The sequence below is a fragment of the Rhineura floridana genome, chromosome 3 (assembly GCF_030035675.1).
Source record: "Rhineura floridana isolate rRhiFlo1 chromosome 3, rRhiFlo1.hap2, whole genome shotgun sequence".
Lineage (NCBI taxonomy): Eukaryota > Metazoa > Chordata > Lepidosauria > Squamata > Rhineuridae > Rhineura > Rhineura floridana.
Window position 1 is genome coordinate 227,857,276 of NC_084482.1, and position 27,038 is coordinate 227,884,313.

A 27,038-nucleotide genomic window follows, 5' to 3' on the forward strand; every position below is an offset into this window, starting at 1 on the left:
CCCACCCAGCGGCGCCCACAGCAGGAGGTAGAATGACAGCGCCATGCTCGCCTGACCGGCCTTTCAAGCAGCGCCCACCTCGCGTGCCCGGGGCCAGCCCCTCATTGCAGCTCCCACCCGCCCCTGTCCAAGACAGGTTGCACCTCTGGCCTCGGCCACAGGGCATCTCTGGGCACGTGCAGAGTGTCCTGGCCTCGCCGCCCGGGAAGATAGAGCCCGGCCCCGGCGGCACCAGCTCTCCCTGCCTCAATGACAAAGGGCAGGAAGGCGGACAGCCACACCCATCACGCATGCATGTCAATCACGCATGCATGGCTGAGGGGGCCAATGAAAAGCCAGAGATCATCCAGTTTAAACAAAGTATTGCTGGAGGCCGGAGACAGCCCCCTTTTGCCAGAGACTCCGGCAGAAAACTGGAGACCTGGCAACCCTAGTAACCACCCATCAAGATGGAAACCCAGGGGAACAAAGGCTATGGGTCTCAGACCCTATACTTAAGGAAAAGAAACCCAATGGTCCAGGATGAATTAACCAATCAGGGGCTTTCTGATGTAATCATGTTCCTGAAGCTTCTTCACTTTTTCGCGCCTTGCAGGCTCCCCTCCCATCTCTGATCTCAACCTTCTCAAGCCCGCATGGCCTTGAGTACCAGGCTCCTACTGGTTAGCAGAGATAAACTGGTGTTTCTGTTCAGGCCTCCCCAACTGCTTGCAGCTGGAAACAAAACTTAAAATTTTCCTCTCACAGAGGCCTGTCTCCTTCCAAGATGTCCCTTGTAACTGAGCCATGATATACAAACCAGGTTAACAATTCACAGAAATTTACAATTTCATGACAGTACCAATAAAGATTTTTACAACCACAATCTGTTGTCTTTAAACAGTTTTCTTCCCTAAAAGTTAATTTAACTATACACTGTGTGAAGAACTTTCTTTTCTCTCTCCTGAATCTCCCAACATCCAGCATCTTTCCATGTCCATGAGAGGTACTGAAAACTCAGCAGAGTTGGCACCTGCCTTGTTTCTGTGTATGTGTAGTGTCATGATAGGCACCACCACAGAAAAGGCCCTGCCCTGTGTGTCACCAGATGAACTGCTGCAGACTGTGGGGCAACCAGGAGGGCCTCATCCTGAAATCTCCATTTTCTGGGGTTTGGTTATTATTATGACCCTGCAAGCAGCCATTGATATAGATATGTCACTTTTCCCATTTTGTTCCTCCCAAAAATTTTAAAAGAGCTAATGCTGGTGTACCATACATTGTTTGATCTGCCAAAAATAAAAAGAAAATGACTTGCCAACTGAAATGAGGTAAACGCAGAACTAAAACATTCGATTTTCATATGGTTTGGCAGTGGTGTCACTAGGGTTGGTGTCACCCGGTGCGGTAACTCATGGTTCACCCCCACGGACCTCCTCCCGTACCAGACCATACAAAATCCTTAGTAATGTTTTTGTACTAATGTTACTCGTAAATTGTAATTCCCGTATATCAATGAATGTAATAGCACACACACACAGAGCCAGCTGTGGGATCATCACACAAACAACCTAGAACATTTTTTCCCTTTCACAAGGACATGCAAAAGATTGAACCCAGGACCTTCAGCACGCAAAGCACATGCTCAGGCCACCACTGAGATATAGGGTAGAAAAGCACTCACTGTTCTGCTGGCCTGGGGATAATTCTGAGGGCCAGTGGGAGCCACAGATGTGGTGGAAGGCAGGGAGAAGTGAGTGGCAAAGGGTGCAGGTGCAATGCCGAGGTGCCGTCTCAGCAAAACTGACGCCAGTCCTAGTGGGTAAGCCCCATTCAACAGGGTGGGATTTACTTCTGAGTAAACATGCACAGGATTGCAAGGTGGGGGGAGCAGCAAATCCCCCCTCCCTCAACCCCAGCTTAGCCCTTCCCTACTTTAAAGTTGACAATGAGGACACTGAACTTCTCAAGGATTATCAATACCTTGGCACAGTCATTAACCAAAATGGAGACAATAGTCAAGAAATTAGGCTAGGACTGGGGAGGGCAACTATTGAGAACTCACATGCAAATATGTATCACTGAACACTAAAGTCAGGATCATTCAGACCATTGTATTCCCCATCTCTATGTATGGATGTGAAAGTTGAACAGTGAAAAAAATGGATAAGAGAAAAATCAGCTTATTTGAAATGTGGTGTTGGAGAACTTTGCGCATACCATGGGCTGTGAAAAAGACAAATAATTGGGCATTAGAACAAATTAAACCAGAACTATCACTAGAAGCTAAAATGATGAAACTGAGGCTGTCATACTTTGGACACATCATGAGAAGACATGATTCACTAGAAAAGACAATAATGCTGGGAAAAACAGAAGGGAGTAGAAAAAGAGGAAGGACAAACAAGAGATGGATTGATTCCATAAAGGAAGTCGCAGACCTGAACTTACAAAGTCTGAACAGGGCGGTTTATAACAGATGTTACTGGAAGTTGCTTATTCATAGGGTTGCCATAAGTCATAATCGACTTGAAGGCACATAACAACAAAAACCTTGAAACGCAGGAAGCTGCTTTAGACTGGGGATCATTGGTTCATCTAGTTCAGTATTGTCTGCCCTGACTGGCAGCAGCTCTCCAAGATTTCAGGCAGGGGGTCTTTCCCAGAAATGTCGGTGATCGAACGTGGCCCTTCTGCATCCAATGAGCTTTGTTTCGTTCCCCAAATGGTGAGCCCCCATTCAAAAGAGCCACCACCTGTCCACTGCTGAAGTGTATCCAGGGGGTGGAAGGTGGTGAGCAGCCTCTATGTCAAAGCAGGGGCAGAGAAAGGGCGGGCCTTGGCCTTGTTGGAGGCAGGTGTTCGTGGGGGCCATTACTGGCCGTGGGCTCACAGCCCCCAAAAAGTCTGTTGCCAACCCCTCTCATAACATCAGAGGAGCCTGGCTGCTGGGTCAGACCAAGAGCCCAGCATCGTGCCCTCAGTGGCCAACCAGAGGCCCCACTGGGAAGCCTGAAAGCAGGCCTCGAGGGCAACAGCAACACTCACCCCCAAATGACATTCCCAGAGATATTTCCTGCCAGTGACAGTGGAGAGAGCAACAGAGCCATCGTGGTCAGCAGCCATTGAGCCTCTAGAAACGTGTGCAACCCGCTTTGAAAGCCATCCAAGTTGGCGGGCATAGAATCATAGCATAGTAGCCAGTGCAGTTCCTTAAGTACAGGGGTAATATGATCACGGCAGCGGCTGCCCTTAATCAGGCGAGCCACCACATTCTGCACTAGCTGCAGTTTACGGACTGTTTTCCAGGGATTACAGTAGTCCAACAGGGACAGAACCAAGGCATGTACCACATTAAGGAGCTGGTGGCTCGGGAGATAAGGGCGTATCCTACGAATGAGGTGGAGTTGGAAAAGTGATGCCCTAACGGTCGCTACCTGTGCTTCCATGGATAGCTGGGAGTCAAGAATGACCCCCAAACTCCAGACTTGGTCTCTTAGGGGCAATTGTATCCCATTGAGCACCAAATCCGTAATTGCCAACTTCTCTTGATCACCCACCAACAGAACGTCAGTTTTATCAGGATTCAGCCTAAGTTTATTCCTGCTCATCCAGTCCCTCACAGCCTCCAGACAATTAGATAGCCTTTCCATCGCCACCAGTGGGGGGGACTTAAATGAGAGAAAAATCTGGGTATCATCTGCGTATTGATGGAATTGCAGTCCAAATCTCCTGATGATGTCTCCCAGCGGCCTTACATAGACATTAAATAACATCGGTGAGAGGATAGAGCCCTGTGGTACCCCACATGTAAGAGGCCAAGGCTCCGAGACCTCCTCTCTCAGTACCACTCTCTGGTATCTCCCAGAGAGGAAGGAGTGGAACCACCGTAAAATGGTGCCTCCAATCCCGAGATTCTCTAGGCGATCTAACAAGATATCGTGGTCGACAGTGTCGAAGGCATCCAAAAGATCCAGGAGAACAAGGAGGATATGCTCCCCTCTATCTAGTGCCCTTCTCATGTCATCCACCAGGGCTACCAGGGCTGTTTCTGTCCCATGTCTGGGTTGAAACCCTGATTGGAATGGGTCACGGCAGTCCACTTCATCTAAGTACACTTGCAATTGGATCACCACCACCCGTTCAACCAATTTACCCAGAAATGGCAGATTAGAAACTGGGCGGAAGTTGTTTAAATCCAAGGGGTCTGAGGAGTTATTACTGCCTCTTTAAAGGCAGATGGCAGATGGCCTTCGTCAAGAGACGCATTCACCATTGCCTTAATCCCCTTGATGAGTTTGTCTTTACAGCTCATAATAAGCCACGCTGGGCAAGGGTCGAGGATAAACGAAGTTGATTTAAGCAAGGACAGGGCCCTGGTGATTTCCTCAGAGGAAGGAAGCTGGAAACTATCCCAAGACCCTGAGGGTTCAATGGTCACTTCTGGTTCCATTATTAAGGCTGTGGCAGGTGGAATAGAACTCTTGATGTAATCAATTTTGTCCGCAAAATGTTTTGCAAAGTCATTACAGGAGGCCAAGGCAAGTTCTGTCGGATCTGGCACAGCTGGTCTCACCAAGCTCTGGACCACCTGAAACAGTCTCCTTGGGCAGCTTTCTGCGGCAGCTACAGAGGCTGCAAAAAACTCTCCTCATCGCTGTCCGATAGTCGGCTGCTGCTGCTCTGTTCCGAGTTCTCTCTGCCTCTGCATGTGTCTTTTGCCAACGGCATTCAAGCCGTCTTACCTCCCACCGTAGGCCACGCAACCGTGGGGTGTACCAGGGTGCTGTCCTGCATCTGTATAACAAGAGGGGGCATTTCGGGGCCAACCGGTCCACTGCCTTGGTCGCCCCTGCATTCCACCTGGACACCAGAGTCTTGGCCACTTTGCCGTCAATAGCATTTAAAAAATCCCCCAGTTCGCGTATGAAGCCATTCGGGTTCGACAGTCACCTAGGGCGAAACATCCTGCTGGGCCCTCCAGTTCTCCGAGGGGGAGGGGATATGCAAAGGTCTATCCTGACCAGATAATGGTCTGACCAGGACAGGGGGGCAGTGAGCAGCCCCCCGACTTCCAGGTCACTGCCCACCTCTCCTGACAAAAAGACCAAATCAAGGGCATGGCCCACTGCATGGGTAGGCCCTGTTTGAATAGGTTGTAGCTCCCAGGCTACCATCGAGTCCACAATGTCTTGGGCCACTCCTGAAAGAGGGGCCTTGGAGTGCACATTAAAATCCCCCAAAACTACCAAGTTTGGGGATTGCGCATGTACATCCGAGACCACCTCCAGCACTTCAGCCAAAAAGTCCAAGGTGCAGCGTGGTGGCCGATATACTAATAGGAACCTGAAACTACCTGTTGGGCCCAGTAGCAAATTTGTCCTGGCCCAGAGCAGATTTTGGGGTGGGCACCCCCAGTTCCTTATTTTTTCCTGTACGTTTTTCTCTGGTTTGGTTTCGCATAGATGACCTCCTCCATGCCCTGCGCCCAGCAAAAGCTCTGGGCCAGGAAGGACACAGTGGCATCTCGCAGAGGACACCCTCCCATTTCCTGAGGTATATGATTTGTCCCAGCCCAGAGCAGATTTTGAGGTGGGCACCCCCAGTTACTTATGATTTATGATTTTATGACATCATTATGTATTTATGATAATATCAGAAACCTGATTATTTTGATTGCATAAACATATTGTTACTCTTGATGGGGAGAGTCCCCCGATCACAGTGATATATCATACAGGGTACCCCAACATATACTTGGGGTTCAGAGACATGCTAAATTTGGCTTGAAGTTGCTGTAGCTGTCAACTTTTCTTCTTTTTTAGCGTTTTGAACTTTCAAGTAAACAAGGAACTGGGAACTGGGAACCAACTTCAGCGTCGTTTCTGGCACAGCTTCTTCCTGCTTCCTGGGATTCAGCCTCGTTCTGGCCTGCTGCTCATCTCCCCCACTCCTCACTCACTTGGGATTCCTCCCTCAAGCCTGGCCTCCCACCACTCCTACGCCTTTCCCTGGGGTAACCGGGGTGCCAAACTGCCAAGAGGATGTTCTGGGCCCAGTCCACTGGATGTGGATCACACCCTCTGCTGCACTGACAGATGACGACACAAATGTACATGCCCTTCATGTCATGAGCAAATGTGCACCCTCTTTTGCAGATGGAGGGGGGGAAGCCCAAAGATAAATGGAGGTCACACACAAGTAACAAGATGCCTGACAAATACAATATCAAACAGGTGAAGCTTTCCCCATAATTTTAGTTCTGGACTAGAAAAGGCTTACTGTTTAATATCTGCCTGCCACTCAGCTGTTAAAGCCATGAGAGCCCTGCTCCCCTTCAGTGCCAACCGGAACCCATGCAAAGAGCTCCAATTTCATGAGCTATAAATGAGTTCTGTATTGTTGTGTATCTTAGCTGGGGGAATCTTTTATCCTCTTGAAATGGTAACCCTGGGACCTCCTGGTGAAGTGTGGATAAGAAACACTCCTGAGAATTCTGCTTTCAGGCTACCATCTTCAAGCACACTTAGGAAGCAGCAGGATTCAACCCTCTCATATCTTTATTGAGCATTTGTTCTGATTTCTTCATGGGCAGGTAATGCGACCACAAGGGAGCATTCCTCCTGATTTGCTTGCAGGATGTTCGCAGGTCTTAGGAGTGCACTGTCGGTGCTCACCACAGTAACACGAGAGTCCCAGAAGGAAGGCATTAAGGCAGGAAATCTCTCTCTGCTGGACTCGGTCACTTCAGACTGCAGGAGAGAAGTAGCAGGGTGAGATGTTCCTCCGTACAAGTCAGCACAAAAAGTCCCTGCACAGAGAAATCAAACAGGTAAAGGAAACAGGGTTTAGGCTAACCTAAGCTGTTCTTTCGAAGACTTTATTTAAAAATGTGCATGGCATTCTTGTTTTTAATATGCAGAAGAGTCACCGGCGAGAAAGAGGCTTCCCCTCGCTCTCCGTGCGAAGCAGCCGAGGAGCTTCAGCCACTTGAAGGGTTAAGAAACGACAAGGGAGCTGAAGGCAAGAAGGCAAATGAGGGACTTCCCTTTCCGGCCCCGCCTCTCTTCATGCGCAGCGATGCAGCAGAGCGCGGTTGCAAAGGGGGAGCCTCGCAACAAAGGTATGCAATTGGGGGGTGGGAGAGGGCGAGCCCCCCCTTAAGCATCCCCTCCCAGCAGACCCTCCAGATCGATCCCGTCTGCCTCTCCCCTGAGCTGGGCTGGCTTTGGTGGGCCGGATCGAAGCATCCCGTGGGCACATCATGCCGCTGACGCTGGTTCCCAGTTCCCAATTCCTTATTTGCTTGAAAGTTCAAAACACTAAAAAGAAACGTTGACAGGTACAGCAATTTCAAGACAAAGTTAACATGTCTCTGAACTCCAAGATCTATGTTGGGGTACCCCGTATGATATATCACTGTGATCCGGGGACTCCCCCCATCAAGAATACCAATACATTTATGCAATCAAAACCATCAGGCTTCAGATATTATCATAAATGCATAATGATGTCATAAATTCATAAAAAATAAGTAACTGGGGGTGCCCACCCCATGATCAACTTAGGGCCAGGACAAATCATGTGCCCCAGGAAAGGGGAGGGTGTCCTCTAGGAGATGCCAGTGCATCTCATCCTGCCCAGAGCTTCTGCTGGGTGCAAGGCACGGATTAGGGCATCTAGGCAAAACCAAAATAGACAAAAAGCACTCTGAAAAAAATAAGTAACTGGGGGTGCCCACCCCATGATCAACTTAGGGCCAGGACAAATCATGTGCCCCAGGAAAGGGGAGGGTGTCCTCTAGGAGATGCCAGTGCATCTCATCCTGCCCAGAGCTTCTTCTGGGTGCAAGGCACGGATTAGGGCATCTAGGCAAAACCAAAATAGACAAAAAGCACTCTGAAAAAAATAAGTAACTGGGGGTGCCCACCCCATGATCAACTTAGGGCCAGGACAAATCATGTGCCCCAGGAAAGGGGAGGGTGTCCTCTAGGAGATGCCAGTGCATCTCATCCTGCCCAGAGGTTCTGCTGGGTGCAAGGCACGGATTAGGGCATCTAGGCAAAACCAAAATAGACAAAAAGCACTCTGAAAAAAATAAGTAACTGGGGGTGCCCACCCCATGATCAACTTAGGGCCAGGACAAATCATGTGCCCCAGGAAAGGGGAGGGTGTCCTCTAGGAGATGCCAGTGCATCTCATCCTGCCCAGAGCTTCTGCTGGGTGCAAGGCACGGATTAGGGCATCTAGGCAAAACCAAAATAGACAAAAAGCACTCTGAAAAAAATAAGTAACTGGGGGTGCCCACCCCATGATCAACTTAGGGCCAGGACAAATCATGTGCCCCAGGAAAGCGGAGGGTGTCCTCTAGGAGATGCCAGTGCATCTCATCCTGCCCAGAGCTTCTGCTGGGTGCAAGGCACGGATTAGGGCATCTAGGCAAAACCAAAATAGACAAAAAGCACTCTGAAAAAAATAAGTAACTGGGGGTGCCCACCCCATGATCAACTTAGGGCCAGGACAAATCATGTGCCCCAGGAAAGGGGAGGGTGTCCTCTAGGAGATGCCAGTGCATCTCATCCTGCCCAGAGCTTCTGCTGGGTGCAAGGCACGGATTAGGGCATCTAGGCAAAACCAAAATAGACAAAAAGCACTCTGAAAAAAATAAGTAACTGGGGGTGCCCACCCCATGATCAACTTAGGGCCAGGACAAATCATGTGCCCCAGGAAAGGGGAGGGTGTCCTCTAGGAGATGCCAGTGCATCTCATCCTGCCCAGAGCTTCTGCTGGGTGCAAGGCACGGATTAGGGCATCTAGGCAAAACCAAAATAGACAAAAAGCACTCTGAAAAAAATAAGTAACTGGGGGTGCCCACCCCATGATCAACTTAGGGCCAGGACAAATCATGTGCCCCAGGAAAGGGGAGGGTGTCCTCTAGGAGATGCCAGTGCATCTCATCCTGCCCAGAGCTTCTGCTGGGTGCAAGGCACGGATTAGGGCATCTACGCAAAACCAAAATAGACAAAAAGCACTCTGAAAAAAATAAGTAACTGGGGGTGCCCACCCCATGATCAACTTAGGGCCAGGACAAATCATGTGCCCCAGGAAAGGGGAGGGTGTCCTCTAGGAGATGCCAGTGCATCTCATCCTGCCCAGAGGTTCTGCTGGGTGCAAGGCACGGATTAGGGCATCTAGGCAAAACCAAAATAGACAAAAAGCACTCTGAAAAAAATAAGTAACTGGGGGTGCCCACCCCATGATCAACTTAGGGCCAGGACAAATCATGTGCCCCAGGAAAGGGGAGGGTGTCCTCTAGGAGATGCCAGTGCATCTCATCCTGCCCAGAGCTTCTGCTGGGTGCAAGGCACGGATTAGGGCATCTAGGCAAAACCAAAATAGACAAAAAGCACTCTGAAAAAAATAAGTAACTGGGGGTGCCCACCCCATGATCAACTTAGGGCCAGGACAAATCATGTGCCCCAGGAAAGGGGAGGGTGTCCTCTAGGAGATGCCAGTGCATCTCATCCTGCCCAGAGCTTCTTCTGGGTGCAAGGCACGGATTAGGGCATCTAGGCAAAACCAAAATAGACAAAAAGCACTCTGAAAAAAATAAGTAACTGGGGGTGCCCACCCCATGATCAACTTAGGGCCAGGACAAATCATGTGCCCCAGGAAAGGGGAGGGTGTCCTCTAGGAGATGCCAGTGCATCTCATCCTGCCCAGAGGTTCTGCTGGGTGCAAGGCACGGATTAGGGCATCTAGGCAAAACCAAAATAGACAAAAAGCACTCTGAAAAAAATAAGTAACTGGGGGTGCCCACCCCATGATCAACTTAGGGCCAGGACAAATCATGTGCCCCAGGAAAGGGGAGGGTGTCCTCTAGGAGATGCCAGTGCATCTCATCCTGCCCAGAGCTTCTGCTGGGTGCAAGGCACGGATTAGGGCATCTAGGCAAAACCAAAATAGACAAAAAGCACTCTGAAAAAAATAAGTAACTGGGGGTGCCCACCCCATGATCAACTTAGGGCCAGGACAAATCATGTGCCCCAGGAAAGGGGAGGGTGTCCTCTAGGAGATGCCAGTGCATCTCATCCTGCCCAGAGCTTCTGCTGGGTGCAAGGCACGGATTAGGGCATCTAGGCAAAACCAAAATAGACAAAAAGCACTCTGAAAAAAATAAGTAACTGGGGGTGCCCACCCCATGATCAACTTAGGGCCAGGACAAATCATGTGCCCCAGGAAAGGGGAGGGTGTCCTCTAGGAGATGCCAGTGCATCTCATCCTGCCCAGAGCTTCTGCTGGGTGCAAGGCACGGATTAGGGCATCTAGGCAAAACCAAAATAGACAAAAAGCACTCTGAAAAAAATAAGTAACTGGGGGTGCCCACCCCATGATCAACTTAGGGCCAGGACAAATCATGTGCCCCAGGAAAGGGGAGGGTGTCCTCTAGGAGATGCCAGTGCATCTCATCCTGCCCAGAGCTTCTGCTGGGTGCAAGGCACGGATTAGGGCATCTACGCAAAACCAAAATAGACAAAAAGCACTCTGAAAAAAATAAGTAACTGGGGGTGCCCACCCCATGATCAACTTAGGGCCAGGACAAATCATGTGCCCCAGGAAAGGGGAGGGTGTCCTCTAGGAGATGCCAGTGCATCTCATCCTGCCCAGAGGTTCTGCTGGGTGCAAGGCACGGATTAGGGCATCTAGGCAAAACCAAAATAGACAAAAAGCACTCTGAAAAAAATAAGTAACTGGGGGTGCCCACCCCATGATCAACTTAGGGCCAGGACAAATCATGTGCCCCAGGAAAGGGGAGGGTGTCCTCTAGGAGATGCCAGTGCATCTCATCCTGCCCAGAGCTTCTGCTGGGTGCAAGGCACGGATTAGGGCATCTATGCAAAACCAAAATAGACAAAAAGCACTCTGAAAAAAATAAGTAACTGGGGGTGCCCACCCCATGATCAACTTAGGGCCAGGACAAATCGTGTGCCCCAGGAAAGGGGAGGGTGTCCTCTAGGAGATGCCAGTGCATCTCATCCTGCCCAGAGGTTCTGCTGGGTGCAAGGCACGGATTAGGGCATCTAGGCAAAACCAAAATAGACAAAAAGCACTCTGAAAAAAATAAGTAACTGGGGGTGCCCACCCCATGATCAACTTAGGGCCAGGACAAATCATGTACCCCATAAAAGGGGAGGGTGATGTCTATGAGATGCCAGTGCATCTCATCCTGCCCAGAGCTTCTGCTGGGCGTAGGGCACGGTTGAGAACATCTACATAAAACCAAAATAGACAAAAACACGAAGGAAAAAATAAGTAACTGGGGATGCCCTCCCCGCAATCAGCTCTGGGCCTGAATAAATCATGCACCTCAGGAAAGGGGAGGGAGCCCTCTAAGACATACTAGTGCATCCTGCCTGGCCCATAGCTTGTGCTGGACACATGGCAGGAATAAAGGCATCTCAGAAAACTAAAATGGAGAAAAAACATGCAGAAAAAGATAAGTAACTGGGGGTACCCACCACAAAATCTGCTCTGGGTCAGGACAAATCCTATACCCCATGAAAGGGGAGGGTGTCCTCCACGAGATGTCTGTGCGTCCCACCTGGCACAGACTGTCTGCTGGCCACAGGGTATGGGTGATGGCATCTATGCAAAATCAAAATGGACAGAAAGAGGCAGAAGAATTCAAGTTAGTGGGGATGCCCATGCCAAAATCTGCTCTGGCCCAGGACAAATCATACACCCCAAAAAAGGGAGGATGTCATCTGTAACATACTAGTGCATCCCACCTGGCCCAGAGCTTCTCCTGGGTTCAGGCCATGAATAATGGCATCTATGGAAAATCAAAATAGACAAAAACATGCTGAAAAAATAAGTAATGGGGGTTGCCCACCCCAAAGTCTGCTCTGGGCCAGGACAAATCATACATCCCAGGAAAGGGGAGGGTGTCCTCTCTTGCATACCACTGTGTCCCACCTGGCCCAGAGCTTCTCCTGGGCACAGGACTTGAAAAAGTGCATCTATGCAAAATGAAAATGGACAAAATAAAGTTTGAAAAAAACAAGTAACTGGGGCTCCACAAGAAAAACTATTCCAGGCAGGATGCAGTGGCATCTCACAGAGGACACTATCCACTTTGCTCAAGTGAATGATTTTTCACAGCCCACAGCACATTTTAAAGCGGTCACCCCAAATTACACATTTCCCCCTATTTACTCTTTATTTTAGCTGGGAAAGACTGGCATCTCATAGAATACACCCTCCCTTTTCCTGGGGTGTATGATTTGTCCTGGCCCAGAGCAGATTTTGGGGTCGGAACCCCCAGTTACTTATTTTTTCTGCCTCTCTTTGTCCATTTTGGTTTTGCATTAACTAGGATGGACAATGGTCAAGGGAACAAGTAGTGGCCCTCGATTCTCCCAGAATCCTGTCCACATCCTCAGGCTTTACAAGCTGAAAGTGTTTAGCGAGTGACATTTTTCCTGAAACAGGTGCAAATTGGGGTAGAAGCTACTTCCACTCCCTCTTCCTACACCAGGTGTAAGTTCCCTACTAAATCAGAGGGCGTTATCTACTTTCTCCACACCACACACCTTTATGGCACATCCACAGTGTACATTGAAAGCATGTGGCTTCCTCCAAAGAGTCCTGGGAGTTGTAGTTTATGAAGGGTGCTGGGAATGTAGCGCAGTGAGGAAAAACTATTATCCAGGATTCGTTGGGGGAAGCCCTGTGCTTTACATTTGTGTTGAATGTGCTTTAAATGTCTGGTGTGATCATACACTTCTATCGTGTCTCCTCTAAGCTATTTTTCTATGGCAAAAATCCCCCAATATTGCAGTCCTTGATCACTTTGGCTGCCCATTTCTCTACCTCTTCCACCTCTACAATGCTATTTTTGCAGTCAGGCAACCAAAACTGAAGACAGCATTACAAGTAGGATCACATCTTAAATGTGTATAATGACGTTATGATATTGGCAGTTTTATTTTCAATCTGTGTCTTAGTGATCCCACACACTTAATTGGGGCATCCGCTATGACCTCAAGGTTTCTCTCCTGTCAGTCACCACCGGTTCAGTTAGGATTTTTCACTTCTGTGCATCACTTGACGCTGGCTTACATTTAATTGCATTTGCTCTTTAATAGCCAAGCCTGCCTGGAGAGTTCCTTTTGGAGTTCCTCACAATCCCTCTTTATTTTAATCACCCTGAACTTTAAAGTTGGTTACCTCTCTTCTCGTCCCAAATCCATGTTATTTAGAAACAAGTTTAAAAGCACAGGTCCTAATCCTGATGATGGGATTACATCCCTCCGTTGGAAGAACTATTCATTTATTCCTGCTTTCTCCTTCCTGATCTTTAAACACTTCCTGATGCATGAGAGCATATTTCCTCATATCCCATGATTGCTATGTTCAACTCCATGTTTGGTAATTGTGTCTTTAATAATATTTTCCACTTCTTCTCCCAGAACAGCTGATAAGCCTCTGTTCCTCTCTCTGAGGAGAGGGGGGCTGTGCAATTGTCTACGTACATGTAAGTATAGATTAGGCTAGATAGCTTTCTTGTTTTTCAGTTGTGACCTTGCCCCTTTAAGTGCTGATATTAAGGAACTATTTTGCTGCTGTAACTGTGCACCTCTTTTATTCTTTAATAAAGTTATTTCTATTTACCAGTGTGTGTTTATTCAGGAGAGGGTTGGCTCTGAATCAGAGCTTGGAAAAGTTACTTTTTTGAACTACAATTCCCATCAGCCCAATCCAGTGGCCATGCTGGCTGGGGCTGATGGGAGGTGTAGTTTAAAAAAGTAATGTTTCCAAGCTCTGCTCTGAACCAGTACATTGGCCACTTACCACGACCACTGTGTGAATTGGGTATTTTGCCTAAAGGCTTCAGAGCAAGGGGTGTCTGACTCTTGCTGTCTGTAATCCTTGGCAAGTTTTCTGGGCTCAGAGTTTCCCATTTGGCTCAGGGTGGCTAACCAGTATAAAAGGTGGTGACAGTCTACTACCTTGCAGGGCTGTTGTGAGCGAACCCAGCCTTGACAGAGAAGGATATTTTGCCAGAGTCAATTGCCCTGTGTGTGGAATTGGCTTTTGGGATGGTGGAGGGTGTTCTGGGATGGCCCCTCTCCAACAATGAAAGAATGATAACCTCAGTTTCATCATTTTAGCTTCTTATTGAATTTGTTGTTGCTATGTGCCTCCAAGTCGACCACAACACATGGTGACCATATGAATCAGCAACCTCCAAGAGCATCTGTCATGAACTACCCTGTTAAGTTCCTGTAAGTTCAGATCTGTGGCTTCCTTTATGGAATCAATTCATCTCTTGTTTGGCCTTCCTCTTTTTCTACTCCCTTCTGATTTTCCCAGCATTATTGTCTTTTCTAGTGAATCATGTCTTCTCATTATGTGTCCAAAGTATGAGAACCTCTGTTTCATCATTTTAGCTTCTAGTGATAGTTCTGGTTTAATTTGTTCTAACACCCAATTATTGGTCTTTTTCGCAGTCCATGGTATGCGTGAAGCTCTCCTCCAACACCACATTTCAAATGAGTCGTTTTTTCTCTTATCTGCCTTTTTCACTGTCCAACTTTTACATCCATACATAGAGATCGGAAATACCATGGTCTGAATGATCCTGACTTTGGTGTTCAGTGATACATCTTTGCATTTGAGGACCTTTTCTAGTTTTCTCATAGCTGCCCTCCCCAGTCCTAGCCTTCTTCTGATTTTTTGACTATTGTCTCCATTTTGGTTAATGACTGCGCCGAGGTATTGATAATCCTTGTCAAATTCAGTGTCTTCATTGCCAACATGTTGTTGTTGTTATGTGCCTTCAAGTCAATTACGACTTATGGCAACCCTATGAATCAGGATCCTCAAAGAGCATCTGTCATGAACCACCCTGCTCAGAACTTGTAAGTGCAGGTCTGTGGCTTCCTTTATGGAATCAATCCATCTCTTGTTTGGCCTTCCTCTTTTTCTTCTCCCTTCTTTTTTCCCCAGCATTATTGTCTTTTCTAGTGAATCATGTCCTCATTATGTGTCCAAAGTATGACAAACCCTGTTTCATCATTTTAGCTTCTAGTGACAGTTCTGGTTTAATTTGTTGTAACATCCAATTATATGTCTTTTTCGCAGTCCATGGTATGTGCAAAGCTCCAGCGGCATTACTAGGGAGGTGCGGAGGGTGCGGACCGCACTGGGTGACACCATGAGAGCGGGGTGACACCCAGAGCTGCCCCTAGGAACTGCCTAGGCACCGCCCTGCTGCCACATTAACATGTGGAAGGTGTGCGCCACGGCCGAGCTGGATCTCCCACACAGCCAGTTAGATCTTCTGAGGCCAAGGCAGTGTGCAGACTGCCCTCCCACAGATGGAGGCCTTTGATCTTCCCCTCGCCTTCCTTCGGCTGTGTGCTCTGGCCAACGCAGGCAGGGGGAGGAGGAGGCAGGGGCATCGGCAGGAGCCTGGCTCCTCCTACAGTGGTGGGGAACAGGGGGGGAGGCTGGAGGCAGTTCCTCGGCTCCAGCAGCCTCAGTGCCATGACAAAGGAAGTGAATCGGGGTGCAATGCAGTACTCTTCTGCCAGCTGCTGGATCGCCTCTCCTCCTCTGTGCCAGGGCATGGCAGAGCCAGAGGAGGGGGGCGAGTTGGTCGGGGGTGCTGTCTCCATCGAGAACCCCATCGAGATTCACACAGTAGCCAATGCGAATTCCACACAGAAAAAGGTCAGTCTCCCTTTGGTGTGGGCCAAATGAGATGCAATGTTAAATGCATCTTTAGCAACCACATCAGGATTCTTGAGAACATTAGTGGTAGGCATGCATGTGTGTGTGTGAAACAGTGAAAGAGACAGGAGGCTTAATCCTTTCCTCCCCCTCATGATCCCCAAAAAATCTCCCCAGAAGTGCTGTTACACCAATAGTAGCTTCCCTGAAACTTGTGGCGGTGGGGGGGGAGATATTTGTCAGACCACAGTGGGGGAGCAAAGAGTTAAACCTCCCCTCCCTCTGTGCCGTGGACCTGACAAGTGTCCCACTCTGCTCACCTGTTATATAGAAATCTGCCTTATAGGGAGTCAGACCACTGATCCATCTAGCTCAGTATTGTTTGCACTGACTGGCAGCAGCTCTCCCAGCCTGACTTGGAGATGCCAGGGATTGCAGCTGAGATGCTCCTCCACTGAGACGCAGCCCTTCCCCATTAAACTCTGTCATGATTGCGAAAGATGCATTTCACATCGCGTCCCCGTTTGGATCTAGGTGGATGTGAACAGAATGTGGTCCTTTTAAAAAAAAAAAAACAAATCCTCTGTATAGTTTTCCTTTGGGGGAAAGCACCCTGTCTCTGGGCATGAAGATGGCCCATGAAGCACCACGCCCACCAAGACGTTGTATCTTTCTACCCCTGCCCCACTTCCTCATTCCCCTCCTAATCCCCCACCTTTATCCTTTTCCAGTTGCACCATCACCACCATCTCAGAATCTCTGAGACTTGGCCTTCCCTTCCCTCTGCTGTGCAGAAAAGTGGTTGTTGAGCCACATTGGAATTGTTTACCTGGGCAAGCTGCATCTCTCCACCAAGGCAGGAGTAGAATCCAAACCCTGGGTACAGACCCGACTGTCTGGGATGGGGAATCTGTGACCCTTCAAATGTTACTGGAACACATCAGCCCCAGCCAGCATGGCCAGTAGTCAGGGATGCTGGGAGGAGGAGCCAGCCCTGCCTGATCTTCTGCTGCAACTGATAGAGAAAGGAGGGTAGCAATCCCCTTTCTTGCATTACCTGTTGCCGTATTCTCTCCTGGCATAGATGCTGTGAAAACACCCCCTTACATAAAAGAGGGAGAGGGTTCTCTGTAAACGGGCACGTGGCAGCCCCCTCTCCCCGGACTGAGGTCTTCGAGGAAGGAGCCTGGTTTGGGGCCACCCCAAGCCCTCCCCGCCGGGGTGGGAGAGGATGGCTTCCCTCTTGCCCCCCAGGAAAGCAAGGTGGCCAGAGGCCCGTGAGATGGACAGATGCGGGGGTGACACTATGAGTTACTGCACTGGGTGACACCAACCCTAGTGGCGCCACTGCAAAGCTCTCCTCCAGCACCACATTTCAAACGAGTTGATTTTTCTCTTACCTGCTTTGTTCACTGTCCAACTTTCACATCCATACATTGAAATCGGGAATACCATGGTCTGAATGATCCTGACTTTGCTCCCCCTTCTATTTCTTGCTTGATAATTTCTAACTTTCTCTGGTTCATGCTTCTCACATTCCATGTTCCTATTGTGTGCGTCGTACAACTCCGTTCTCTCCTTTCGCATCTGTGCGCATCGGCCTCTGGGCTTCCTTTTGGCTTTGACCCAGCTGCGTCATCAGTCACAGCGCTACTCGTACTTCTCCTTTGTTCTTCCCCAGTAGCTCGCAGAGTGCCATCTGTTCTGGGGATCTCATCTTTCAGCAGTGTCTCATGTTGCAGGTAACATGGGGCTAACATTTTGGGAGTGAGGGAGGCAGGGTATGCTAGCTGCCCTCTGGCAGTGGAAAAGGCCATGTTCCTGTCAGACAGGATCCATCCTAGGGACTTGTTTACATGGGACCCAAGATCCACATTAAACATGCTTCTTTTTCCATTGTGATTGAATTTGACAGCTCACATACTTTGACCCTCGCTATGAATAAATTGGCTGTTTTTCTTTGTAGCATTCACACGCTTGTGCATTTATTGCAATCAGTGTTTCCTTGTTGCCGAGCCCACACATTAGCATGTTAACTGCGGAGGCGGGGAAGGGGCCGTGTTTCCCTAAACAAAGGAATAGGTGCTTGAAAGAAAGGGAATCGCTCCCACAAGTAGCTGTTAGGCTGTCCCTGCATGAGATTGGTGTGCCTGTGGCACCCCAGGACAAGCCTCAGCATGCGTTCTTGGAAACAAGAAAACCACCAAACAGTTATCTTTAGAGAGACATGAAAAGCAGCTGCTAAAGGAAGCATTGACCGTTTAATATTATCACTCTCCGTGAGTGGAGCAGATGTTGGGATGAGACGCCAAGGCAGCTCCCCTTTTCCTGGTGCTTTCGGAAGCTTATAAATTACCCCAGCGGCACCTTCACCAGCTTCCTCTTGCCATGGCTGCGAAAAGGGCGCATGCATCAGCCCTAGAGGAGGGAGAGATCCAGCTTTGAGGGGAAGCAGAGGGATGCTACGAGGCAGAAGAGGTCCTCCACTCTCTCGCTCGCTCGCGCGCACACACGCTAGATGTAAACAACAGTGCCAAAACCACAGCTCTGAGGAAGGAATGCTACGAGCTCCAGCCCTGCTACCCTCGGGGAGTTCTTGGTGTGGCTGCAGAAAAGAGGAATGTGATTTTGTTTAAAGGAGCAGGGGAGGAAATGTGTTGGGGGAAGCGGGAGAAAGGAAGGTGAGAGCAACCGGAAGTTGCTTCATCAAGGGCAGGAAACAAAATGATGCCCAGAGACACTTAAAGGGGCGGAGTAAGGGAGGATCTAAAAACAACAACAAAGAAAAGCGATTACACGGTAAATTGGCAACGAAGCAGATGCACTTTTTTAAGGCAAGTTCGGATTTTTAACGCATCTATTTAATCCGGAGTTGAAGGCAAAAGCAGTAGAATGCACGGGCTTTAGCTAAAACGTCGAGTAAATGGTCCAAATTAAAAGGATCTGCAAAACACACCAGATGCAGATTTTTTTGCACGTAAACAGGCCCTAGGTTTGTAAATTCCAGCTGTGCATAAGTACTGGGCTGTCCCCCTTAAATGGAGGGACAAGAGAGCAGATTTTTATTACAGTTGTCTCTCTCTGCGTCTCTTTTCACAACCTGTTACCAAGCACCTACTGCTAAAATAAAGCTGTACAAGGCCTCGAGCTTTGACAGTTAAACTCTGATATCAACAGAGCTCCCAGAAATATGTTTTCAAAGAACAAATCATAATATATTCACAGGATTTCTCCACAGCATTTGATCTCCTTTCCTTTTCATTCCATCAGGATACATCTGGGGGGTCAAGTCTGAGGATGAACCATCTGAAGCATCACTGGAAAAAGCTGAGGAGCAGATGCAGGAGCAGAAATTGAGGGGTCAAGATGGAGCAAAGAGACAAGAAGAGAGACACACTCAAACAGGGGACAAACCTCATACATGCTTGGAGTGTGGAAAGAGCTTCAGGTGGATTAGCCACCTTACTTTGCATCAAAGAACTCACACAGGGGACAAACCTTATAAATGCTTGGAGTGTGGAAAGAGCTTCAGTCAGAGTAGTTCCTTTAGTAGTCATAAAAGAACTCACACAGGGGACAAACCTTATAAATGCTTGGAGTGTGGAAAGAACTTCAGTCGGAGTGACCACCTTACTTCGCATCAAAGAACTCATACAGGGGACAAACCTTATAAATGCCTGGAGTGTGGAAAGACCTTCAGTGACAGTAGCGCTCTTACTTCACATCAAAGAACTCACACAGGGGACAAACCTTATGAATGCTTCGAGTGTGGAAAGACATTCAGGTCAAGTAGCGCCCTTACGGTGCATCAAAGAATTCACACAGGGGACAAACCTTATCAATGCTTGGAGTGTGGAAAGAGCTTCAGTCAGAGTGTCCACCTTACTTCGCATCAAAGAACTCACACAGGGGACAAACCTTATAAATGCCTGGAGTGTGGAAAGACCTTCAGTGACAGTAGCGCTCTTACTTCACATCATAGAACTCATACAGGGGACAAACCTTATCAATGCTTGGAGTGTGGAAAGAGCTTCAGGCAAAGTGGCCACCTTACTTTGCATCACAAAACTCATACAGGGGACAAACCTTATAAATGCTTGGAGTGTGGAAAGAGCTTCAGTCAAAGTGGCCACCTTACTTCGCATCACAGAACTCACACAGGGGACAAACCTTATACATGCTTGGAGTGTGGAAAGAGTTTCAGGTTTAGTAGCAAACTGACTTTGCATCACAGAACTCACACAGGGGACAAACCTTATAAATGCTTGGAGTGTGGAAAGGTCTTCAGTCAGAGTAGCCACCTTACTTTGCATCACAGAACTCACACAGGGGACAAACCATACAAATGCTTGGAGTGTGGAAAGAACTTCAGTCGGAGTAACACCCTTAGTATGCATGAAAGAATTCACACAGGGGACAGACCTTATACATGCTTGGAGTGTGGAAAGAGCTTCAGTCAAAGAGGCCACCTTACTTTGCATCACAAAACTCATACAGGGGACAAACCTTATCAATGCTTGGAGTGTGGAAAGAGCTTCAGTCAAAGTGGCCACCTTACTTCGCATCACAGAACTCACACAGGGGACAAACCATATAAATGCTTGGAGTGTGGAAAGACCTTCAGTGACAGTAGCGCTCTTACTTCACATCATAGAACTCACACAGGGGGCAAACCTTATAAATGCTTGGAGTGTGGAAAGAGCTTCAGTAAAAGTGGCCACCTTACTTTGCATCACAAAACTCATACAGGGGACAAACCTTATAAATGCTTGGAGTGTGGAAAGAACTTCAGTCGGAGTGGCACCCTTAGTATGCATGAAAGAATTCACACAGGGGACAGACCGTATACATGCTTGGAGTGTGGAAAGAGCTTCAGTCAAAGTGGCCACCTTACTTTGCATCACAAAACTCATACAGGGGACAAACCTTATAAATGCTTGGAGTGTGGAAAGAGCTTCAGTCGGAGTGACCACCTTACTTCGCATCACAAAACTCACACAGGGGACAAACCATATAAATGCTTGGAGTGTGGAAAGAACTTCAGTCGGAGTGACACCCTTAGTATGCATGAAAGAATTCACACAGGGGACAGACCTTATACATGCTTGGAGTGTGGAAAGAGTTTCAGTCACAGGAGCAACCTTACTTCGCATCACAAAACTCATACAGGGAACAAACCTTATAAATGCTTGGAGTGTGGAAAGAGCTTCAGTCAGAGTGGCACCCTTAGTATGCATGAAAGAACTCACACAGGGGACAAACCCTATACATGCTTGGAGTGTGGAAAGAGCTTCAGTCAGAGTAGCCACCTTACTTTGCATCACAGAACTCACACAGGGGACAAACCTTATAAATGCTTGGAGTGTGGAAAGGTCTTCAGTCAGAGTAGCCACCTTACTTTGCATCACAGAACTCACACAGGGGACAAACTTTATACATGCTTGGAGTGTGGGAAGACCTTCAGGTGGAGTGGCTCCTTTACACAACATCAAAGAACTCACAAGGGACAAATGTTATCGATGCTTGGAGTGTGAAAAGAGCTTCAGTCAGAGTAGCAACCTTACTTCGCATCAAAGAAGTGTTACGATTGCTTGGCTAACCCCATTTTGGTTCAAGTGAAACCCAGGGGGTGCAAGGCCAGGAACTATAACTCCCCCCCAAGTCTCACACTCCCGCTTCGCTGGTATGGCTAGTTATGAGTTCCACAGGTGTTGTGCAAAGAACAACAAGGGCAGCATTAAGAAACAAAATTAACCAAAAGCTACTGAATAAATGTTATTTTCTCCTTGGCAGAGTTCCTGGCCGTCCAAAAGAAGAATCCCATTGTTCGGAAGAAGGAGCCTTAGTTTTTCAGGGTCAGTAAGAAACTTGCACTCAGACACACACACACACAAAATCAGCAGATTCCCAGACCCCTCCTTTGCAGGAGGGGGAGAGAGGAGAAAGTCTTTTAAAACGAGGCTTGAATCTAGGAAAGGAGGAGAGGAAGGGGGACGAAGGGTGATCAGAGCTCCAACATGTACTACGCTCTCAAGGAATGCATTGAGGGACTGCAGGGACAGGACTAGGGAGAGACTCTGGGTCTCAGTGCAAACCCTTGAGACCAAGAAATTTTTTCCTGGGTTTGGATCAGAGCTCTTCCACATAGCTTCAGCTGTATTCAATCACCCACTCCGGGCCTAGGATAGGTAATCTTTCCTACCTGTCACTCCTTTCTAGTAATAGGGTGCTTTGATCTCTTTAGTTTAAAGTTATGAATGGGTTAGGATATTAATGATTAATGTTGCCACGCACCCAAGTAATTCTGTAACGCTGTTCTAGTCTTAGAGAGCCAGCATGGTGTAGTGGTTAAGGTGTTGGGCTACGACCTGGGAGACCAGGGTTCGAATCCCCACCCAGCCATGAAGCTCACTGGGTGAGCCTCAGAAGAAGGCAATGGTAAACCCCCTCGGAATGCTGCTTACCATGAAAACCCTATTCATAGGGTCACGATAAATCAGGATCAACTTGAAGGCAGGCCATTTCCATTTCAGCACTCGAAGAAGATATCCAACAGAAAGAATATCAACAGGTGAAGCTTTCCCCATAATTCTATACTATAAAAAGGCAGATATTAATCTGCCTGCCACATGATTATGTAGCCACGAGAGCGGCTGTATACTATAGCCAGCATTTATTTTTCACATTCTGCAATGATAAATTGAAAATACCCCCATGCCATTCTGATAATTCCTATAAGCTCATTTCAAACCAAAACCTCACAAAACGTATAGTCCTGAACTCAGAAGCGCTTGCTTAACCACCCTCTACGTTTTCATGTCTGAGATCTCATAATTTGTTGAAATTAATTAAAAAATCAGCTGACCTTGCCCTGTTCTCTGACCTTCGTCTTCTGCAGTTTAAAAGTTAAAAAAAAATGCTTGGCTGATTTTGAATTAATTTTAAAAAATTTGCATTCAACTCAGTGATAATGTCAGGGATGCTCAGTAAGAACCAACTGTCAGAGATCTAAAAGCCTCACAGCTGCTGGGCTTGCCTAATCAGGGGGCCACAGCTACCCTAGACCCTTGAATTCACTTTAGCCAGCCATGGCTTCCCCCAGACTCCTGTTCCACTGAGAGAGCTCCAGTGGCCAGAGTAGTTTAACAGTCAGCCACTCTGATTGAAGGTCTGTCAGGGGAACAGGGCGTCTCCTAGCAACTCTCAGCACCCTTCACTAACTACACTTCCCAGGATTCTTTGGGAGAAGCCATGACTGGCCAATGGGAAATAAAGGCCTGGTGTGGATGTGGCCAGGGACAGCTTTGGTTTAAATGTGGGTGGGAGGCTACATGTGCCTGCTATAGAATAAAAAGGTGGGGGAAACACAGAAAAGCAAGCATAGAATCATAGAGTTGGAAGGGGCCTTGTAGGCCATCGAGTCCAACCCCCTGTTCACAGCAGGAAATCCACAGCTAGAGCATCTCCCACAGATAGCTGTCCAGCCTCTGCTTGAAGACATCCAGCGAAGGGGATCCCACCACCTCCCTAGGCAGTCGGTTCCATTGCCGAACCGCCCTTACTGTCAAGAAGTTCCTTCTAATGCCCAATCTGAATCTACGCTCCTGCAACTTAAAACCATTAGACCTAGTCCTACCCTCTGGGGCAGCAGTGAACAAATCTGTACCCTCCTCTATGTGACAGCCCCTCAGGTACTTAAAGAGTGCAATCATGTCACCCCTCAGCCTTCTCTTCACCAGACTGAACATGCCAAGTTCCTTCAACCTTTCCTCAAAAGACTTGTTCTCCATACCGGCTATCATCCTCATTGCCCTCTTCTGAACCCGCTCTAACTTGTCTATATCTTTCTTAAAATGAGGCACCCAGAACTGAACACAGTATTCCAGATGAGGCCTGACCAATGCAGAATATAGTGGGACTATTACTTCCCTCGACCTGGAAACTATAGCTCTGTTTATGCAGCCCAAAACCACGTTTGCCTTTTTTGCCGCAGCATCACACTGCTGGGTCATGTTCAACTTGCGATCCACTACAATTCCAAGGTCCTTCTCACACGCACTACTGCTAAGCCGGGTATTTCCCATCCTGTACCCGTGCATTTTGTTTTTGTGGCCTAAATGCACAATCCTGCATTTGTCTTTATTGAATGTCATTTTATTAATTTCAGCCCAATTTTCTAGTCTATCCAGGTCCCTTTGGATTTTATTCCTGTCTTCCATTGTGTTAGCTATCCCTCCCAGTTTCGTATCATCCACAAACTTCATAAGGCTTCCCTCCACCCCATCATCTAAGTCATTGATAAAAATGTTGAAGAGTATCGGCCCCAGGACAGAACCCTGTGGCACTCCACTCGAAACCTCCTTCCAGTCCGAAGCAGAGCCACTGACGACCACTCTTTGAGTACAGTTTTCCAACCAGTTGTGAATCCACCTGACAGTATTTCCATGTAGTCCGTATTTGACCAGTTTGCTTTGCTGAAATCTAGATAGATGACATCTACCAAGCGGCATGTAGGTGCGGTGAGGAGGGCGAAGAAACAACATTTTGCCGCCACTATTAAGTCATCTCTCTCCCGCCCAGCGGAGCTTTTTAGAGTTGTCCGAGGGCTACTCCACCCTGGCCCACAGGACATGGTAGATACATCGGTAGCCTGCTGTAATGAGTTTGCTAAGCACTTCCAGCATAAGATCTTATGCATTCATCGGGACCTAGATTCCCATTTTATGACAGTTAGTCCTAATGAGGTGTCTGGAACACAGTCTAGTCATGTTTTGTTGGATGAGTTTCAGTCGGTTCAGTTCGAGGACGTGGACAAGGTACTTGGACAGGTACGTGCAACCACTTCGGTACTGGATCCTTGCCCCTCTTGGCTTAAAAAAACTAGCAAGGATGGAACAGCTGGCTGGGCCAAGGAAGTGATAAATGCCTATTTATGAGAGGGAGTGGTCCCTGGCTGTCTGAAAGAAGTGGCGGTGAGACCACTCCTGAAAAAACCTTCCTTGGACCCAGAGGACTTTAACAACTATAGACCAGTGGCAAATGTTCCATTCTTGGGCAAGGTCTTGGAACGAGTGGTTGCTGACCAGCTCCAGGCGCTATTGGATGAAACCGATTATCTAGATCCATTTCAGTCGGGTTTCAGACCTGGTTTTGGCACTGAGACGGCCTTGGTCGCCCTGTGTGATGACCTATATCGGGAGAGAGACAGAGGGAGTATAACTCTGTTGATTCTCCTTGATCTCTCAGCGGCTTTTGATACCATCGACCATGGTATCCTTCTGGAGAGACTTGCGGAGTTGGGTGTTGGAGGCACTGCTTGGCAGTGGTTCCGCTCCTACTTGGCGGGCCGTCTCCAGAAGATAATACTTGGGGAACATTGCTCGACCCCGTGGGTTCTCCAATATGGGGTCCCGCAGGGTTCGGTCTTGTCTCCCATGCTTTTTAATATCTATATGAAGCCGTTGGGTGCGGTCATCCGGAGTTTTGGAGTGCGTTGTCATCAGTACGCTGATGACACGCAGCTCTACTTCTCCTTTTCATCTTCTTCAGGTGAGGCGGTCGATGTGCTGAACCGTTGTCTGGACGCGACAATGGACTGGATGAGAACTAACAAACTGAGACTCAATCCTGATAAGACTGAGATGCTGCTGGTGGATGGTTTCTCTGGTCAGATGGTGGATACATACCCTGTCCTGGACGGGGTTACACTCCCCCTAAAGGATCAGGTTCGTAGTTTGGGAGTCGTTTTAGACTCTTCCCTATCACTCGAGGCCCATGTAGCCTTGGTGGCACGGAATGCGTTCTACCAACTTCGGTTGTTAGCCCAGCTACGTCCCTATCTGAGTAAGGAGGACCTTAGATCAGTGGTTCATGCTCTGGTAACCTCACGTTTGGACTACTGCAATGCGCTCTACGTAGGGCTACCTCTGAAGACGGTTCGGAAGCTACAGCTAGTGCAAAATACAGCAGCCAGACTGCTAACAAGAACTAAGCGGTCTGAGCATATAACACCTGTTCTGGCTCACCTGCACTGGCTTCCAATATGCTACCGGGCCAGATTCAAAGTGTTGGTATTAACCTATAAAGCCTTATATGGCGCGGGACCACGATACCTGCAGGAACGCCTCTCCCGTTATGAACCGGCTCGTACACTACGGTCTACTACGAAGGCCCTCCTCTGGGTCCCGACCCATAGGGAGGCCCGGAGGGTAGTAACAAGATCTAGGGCCTTCTCAGTGGTGGCCCCCGAATTGTGGAATAGTCTCCCCGAGGAGGTATGCCTGGCGCCGAACTATTATCTTTTCGGCGCCAGGTTAAAACCTTTCTCTTCTCTGAGGCATTTTAATCTAAGTTATTTATGTAAATGTTGTAATTTTTATTTTAGATGGTGTACTTTTATATTTGTTATATTGATCTTGTAATTTTATTATTGTATATGTTTCTATGTTTGCCGCCCAGAGAGCTGTTTGCTAGTCGGGCGGGATATAAGCTGAATAAAATAAAAATAAATAAATAAATAAATAAATAAATAAATACAGCATTTTCACCATCTACTAAGCTAGTGACCCGATCAAAAAAAGAGATGAGATTAGTTTGACAGGATTCCCTCTCTGATTGGTGAGGCTCTCTTGTTCCTGATTCTATCAAGTGGGAGTACCTGAGTGATCGTGACAGCTGGTATAAGCCAGGCAACATAGCAGGAGCCAATCCAATACAGAATGAGAATGAATGAATGAATGAATCTTTATTGTTCAGAGCCATAAGCTACCACAATTAAACGCATGTAAAAGGAAAATACAAAATACATGTTAAAATATAGGTCATGTTATAACAAGACACAGTTCAACAACATAGAGTAGAAGAACAGCAATGCGTTTTGAATAAGATTTCCTCTCCTGAGTGAGAGGTACCCTGACCCACCCCATCTCGTAGTGTATAGATACTACAGTCATGATAGCACCTGGGCACATCCCACTCAGCCCACAAGGGGTTTTTGGTCTCTAACTCTTACTACAAAACAAATGACTTAAAGGACTGAAGACTATGGAATTTGCTCCCCAAGATGCAGTGATGGCCCCTGTTAGGAATAATTTTATTTCCTAGGCCCCAAGAGTTGTTCAGAAAGGCTACATTGCAGCCAGAGCTATTGGCGCAATGCATTATGGACCTCAGAAAGGGAACAGAAGCTTCTAACTTGCGTTTCTTCCCTCATGAGAAAAGAACACCCAGAGACGCTTGTAAGGCAATAACATCTTGGAGAAAGAGATAAGATGTATCCCATCTGGACTGTTACGATTTGTTGCTGTCCTGCTTTAACTATA

General features: G+C 47.9%; 1 protein-coding gene across 2 annotated transcripts; it reads left to right on the top strand.

The window, feature by feature from the left end:
• Window positions 1-7,037: 7,037 nt before the first annotated feature.
• Window positions 7,038-25,183, top strand: LOC133381810 (zinc finger protein ZFP2-like). Of its 2 annotated transcripts, none has more exons than XR_009761733.1 (2): window positions 7,038-7,102; window positions 13,452-13,518. XR_009761733.1 is itself a non-coding variant. In XM_061621289.1 (2 exons), exons 1-2 carry the CDS (start codon window positions 7,060-7,062, stop codon window positions 21,249-21,251), a joined length of 2,307 nt encoding a protein of 768 aa, XP_061477273.1. In that variant the 5' UTR covers window positions 7,045-7,059; the 3' UTR covers window positions 21,252-25,183. The 2 variants fall into 2 exon arrangements, 1 of the variants encoding a protein (XP_061477273.1); XM_061621289.1 differs by lacking the exon at window positions 13,452-13,518 and adding an exon at window positions 18,988-25,183 and having other exon boundaries at window positions 7,045-7,102.
• Window positions 25,184-27,038: the final 1,855 nt, after the last annotated feature.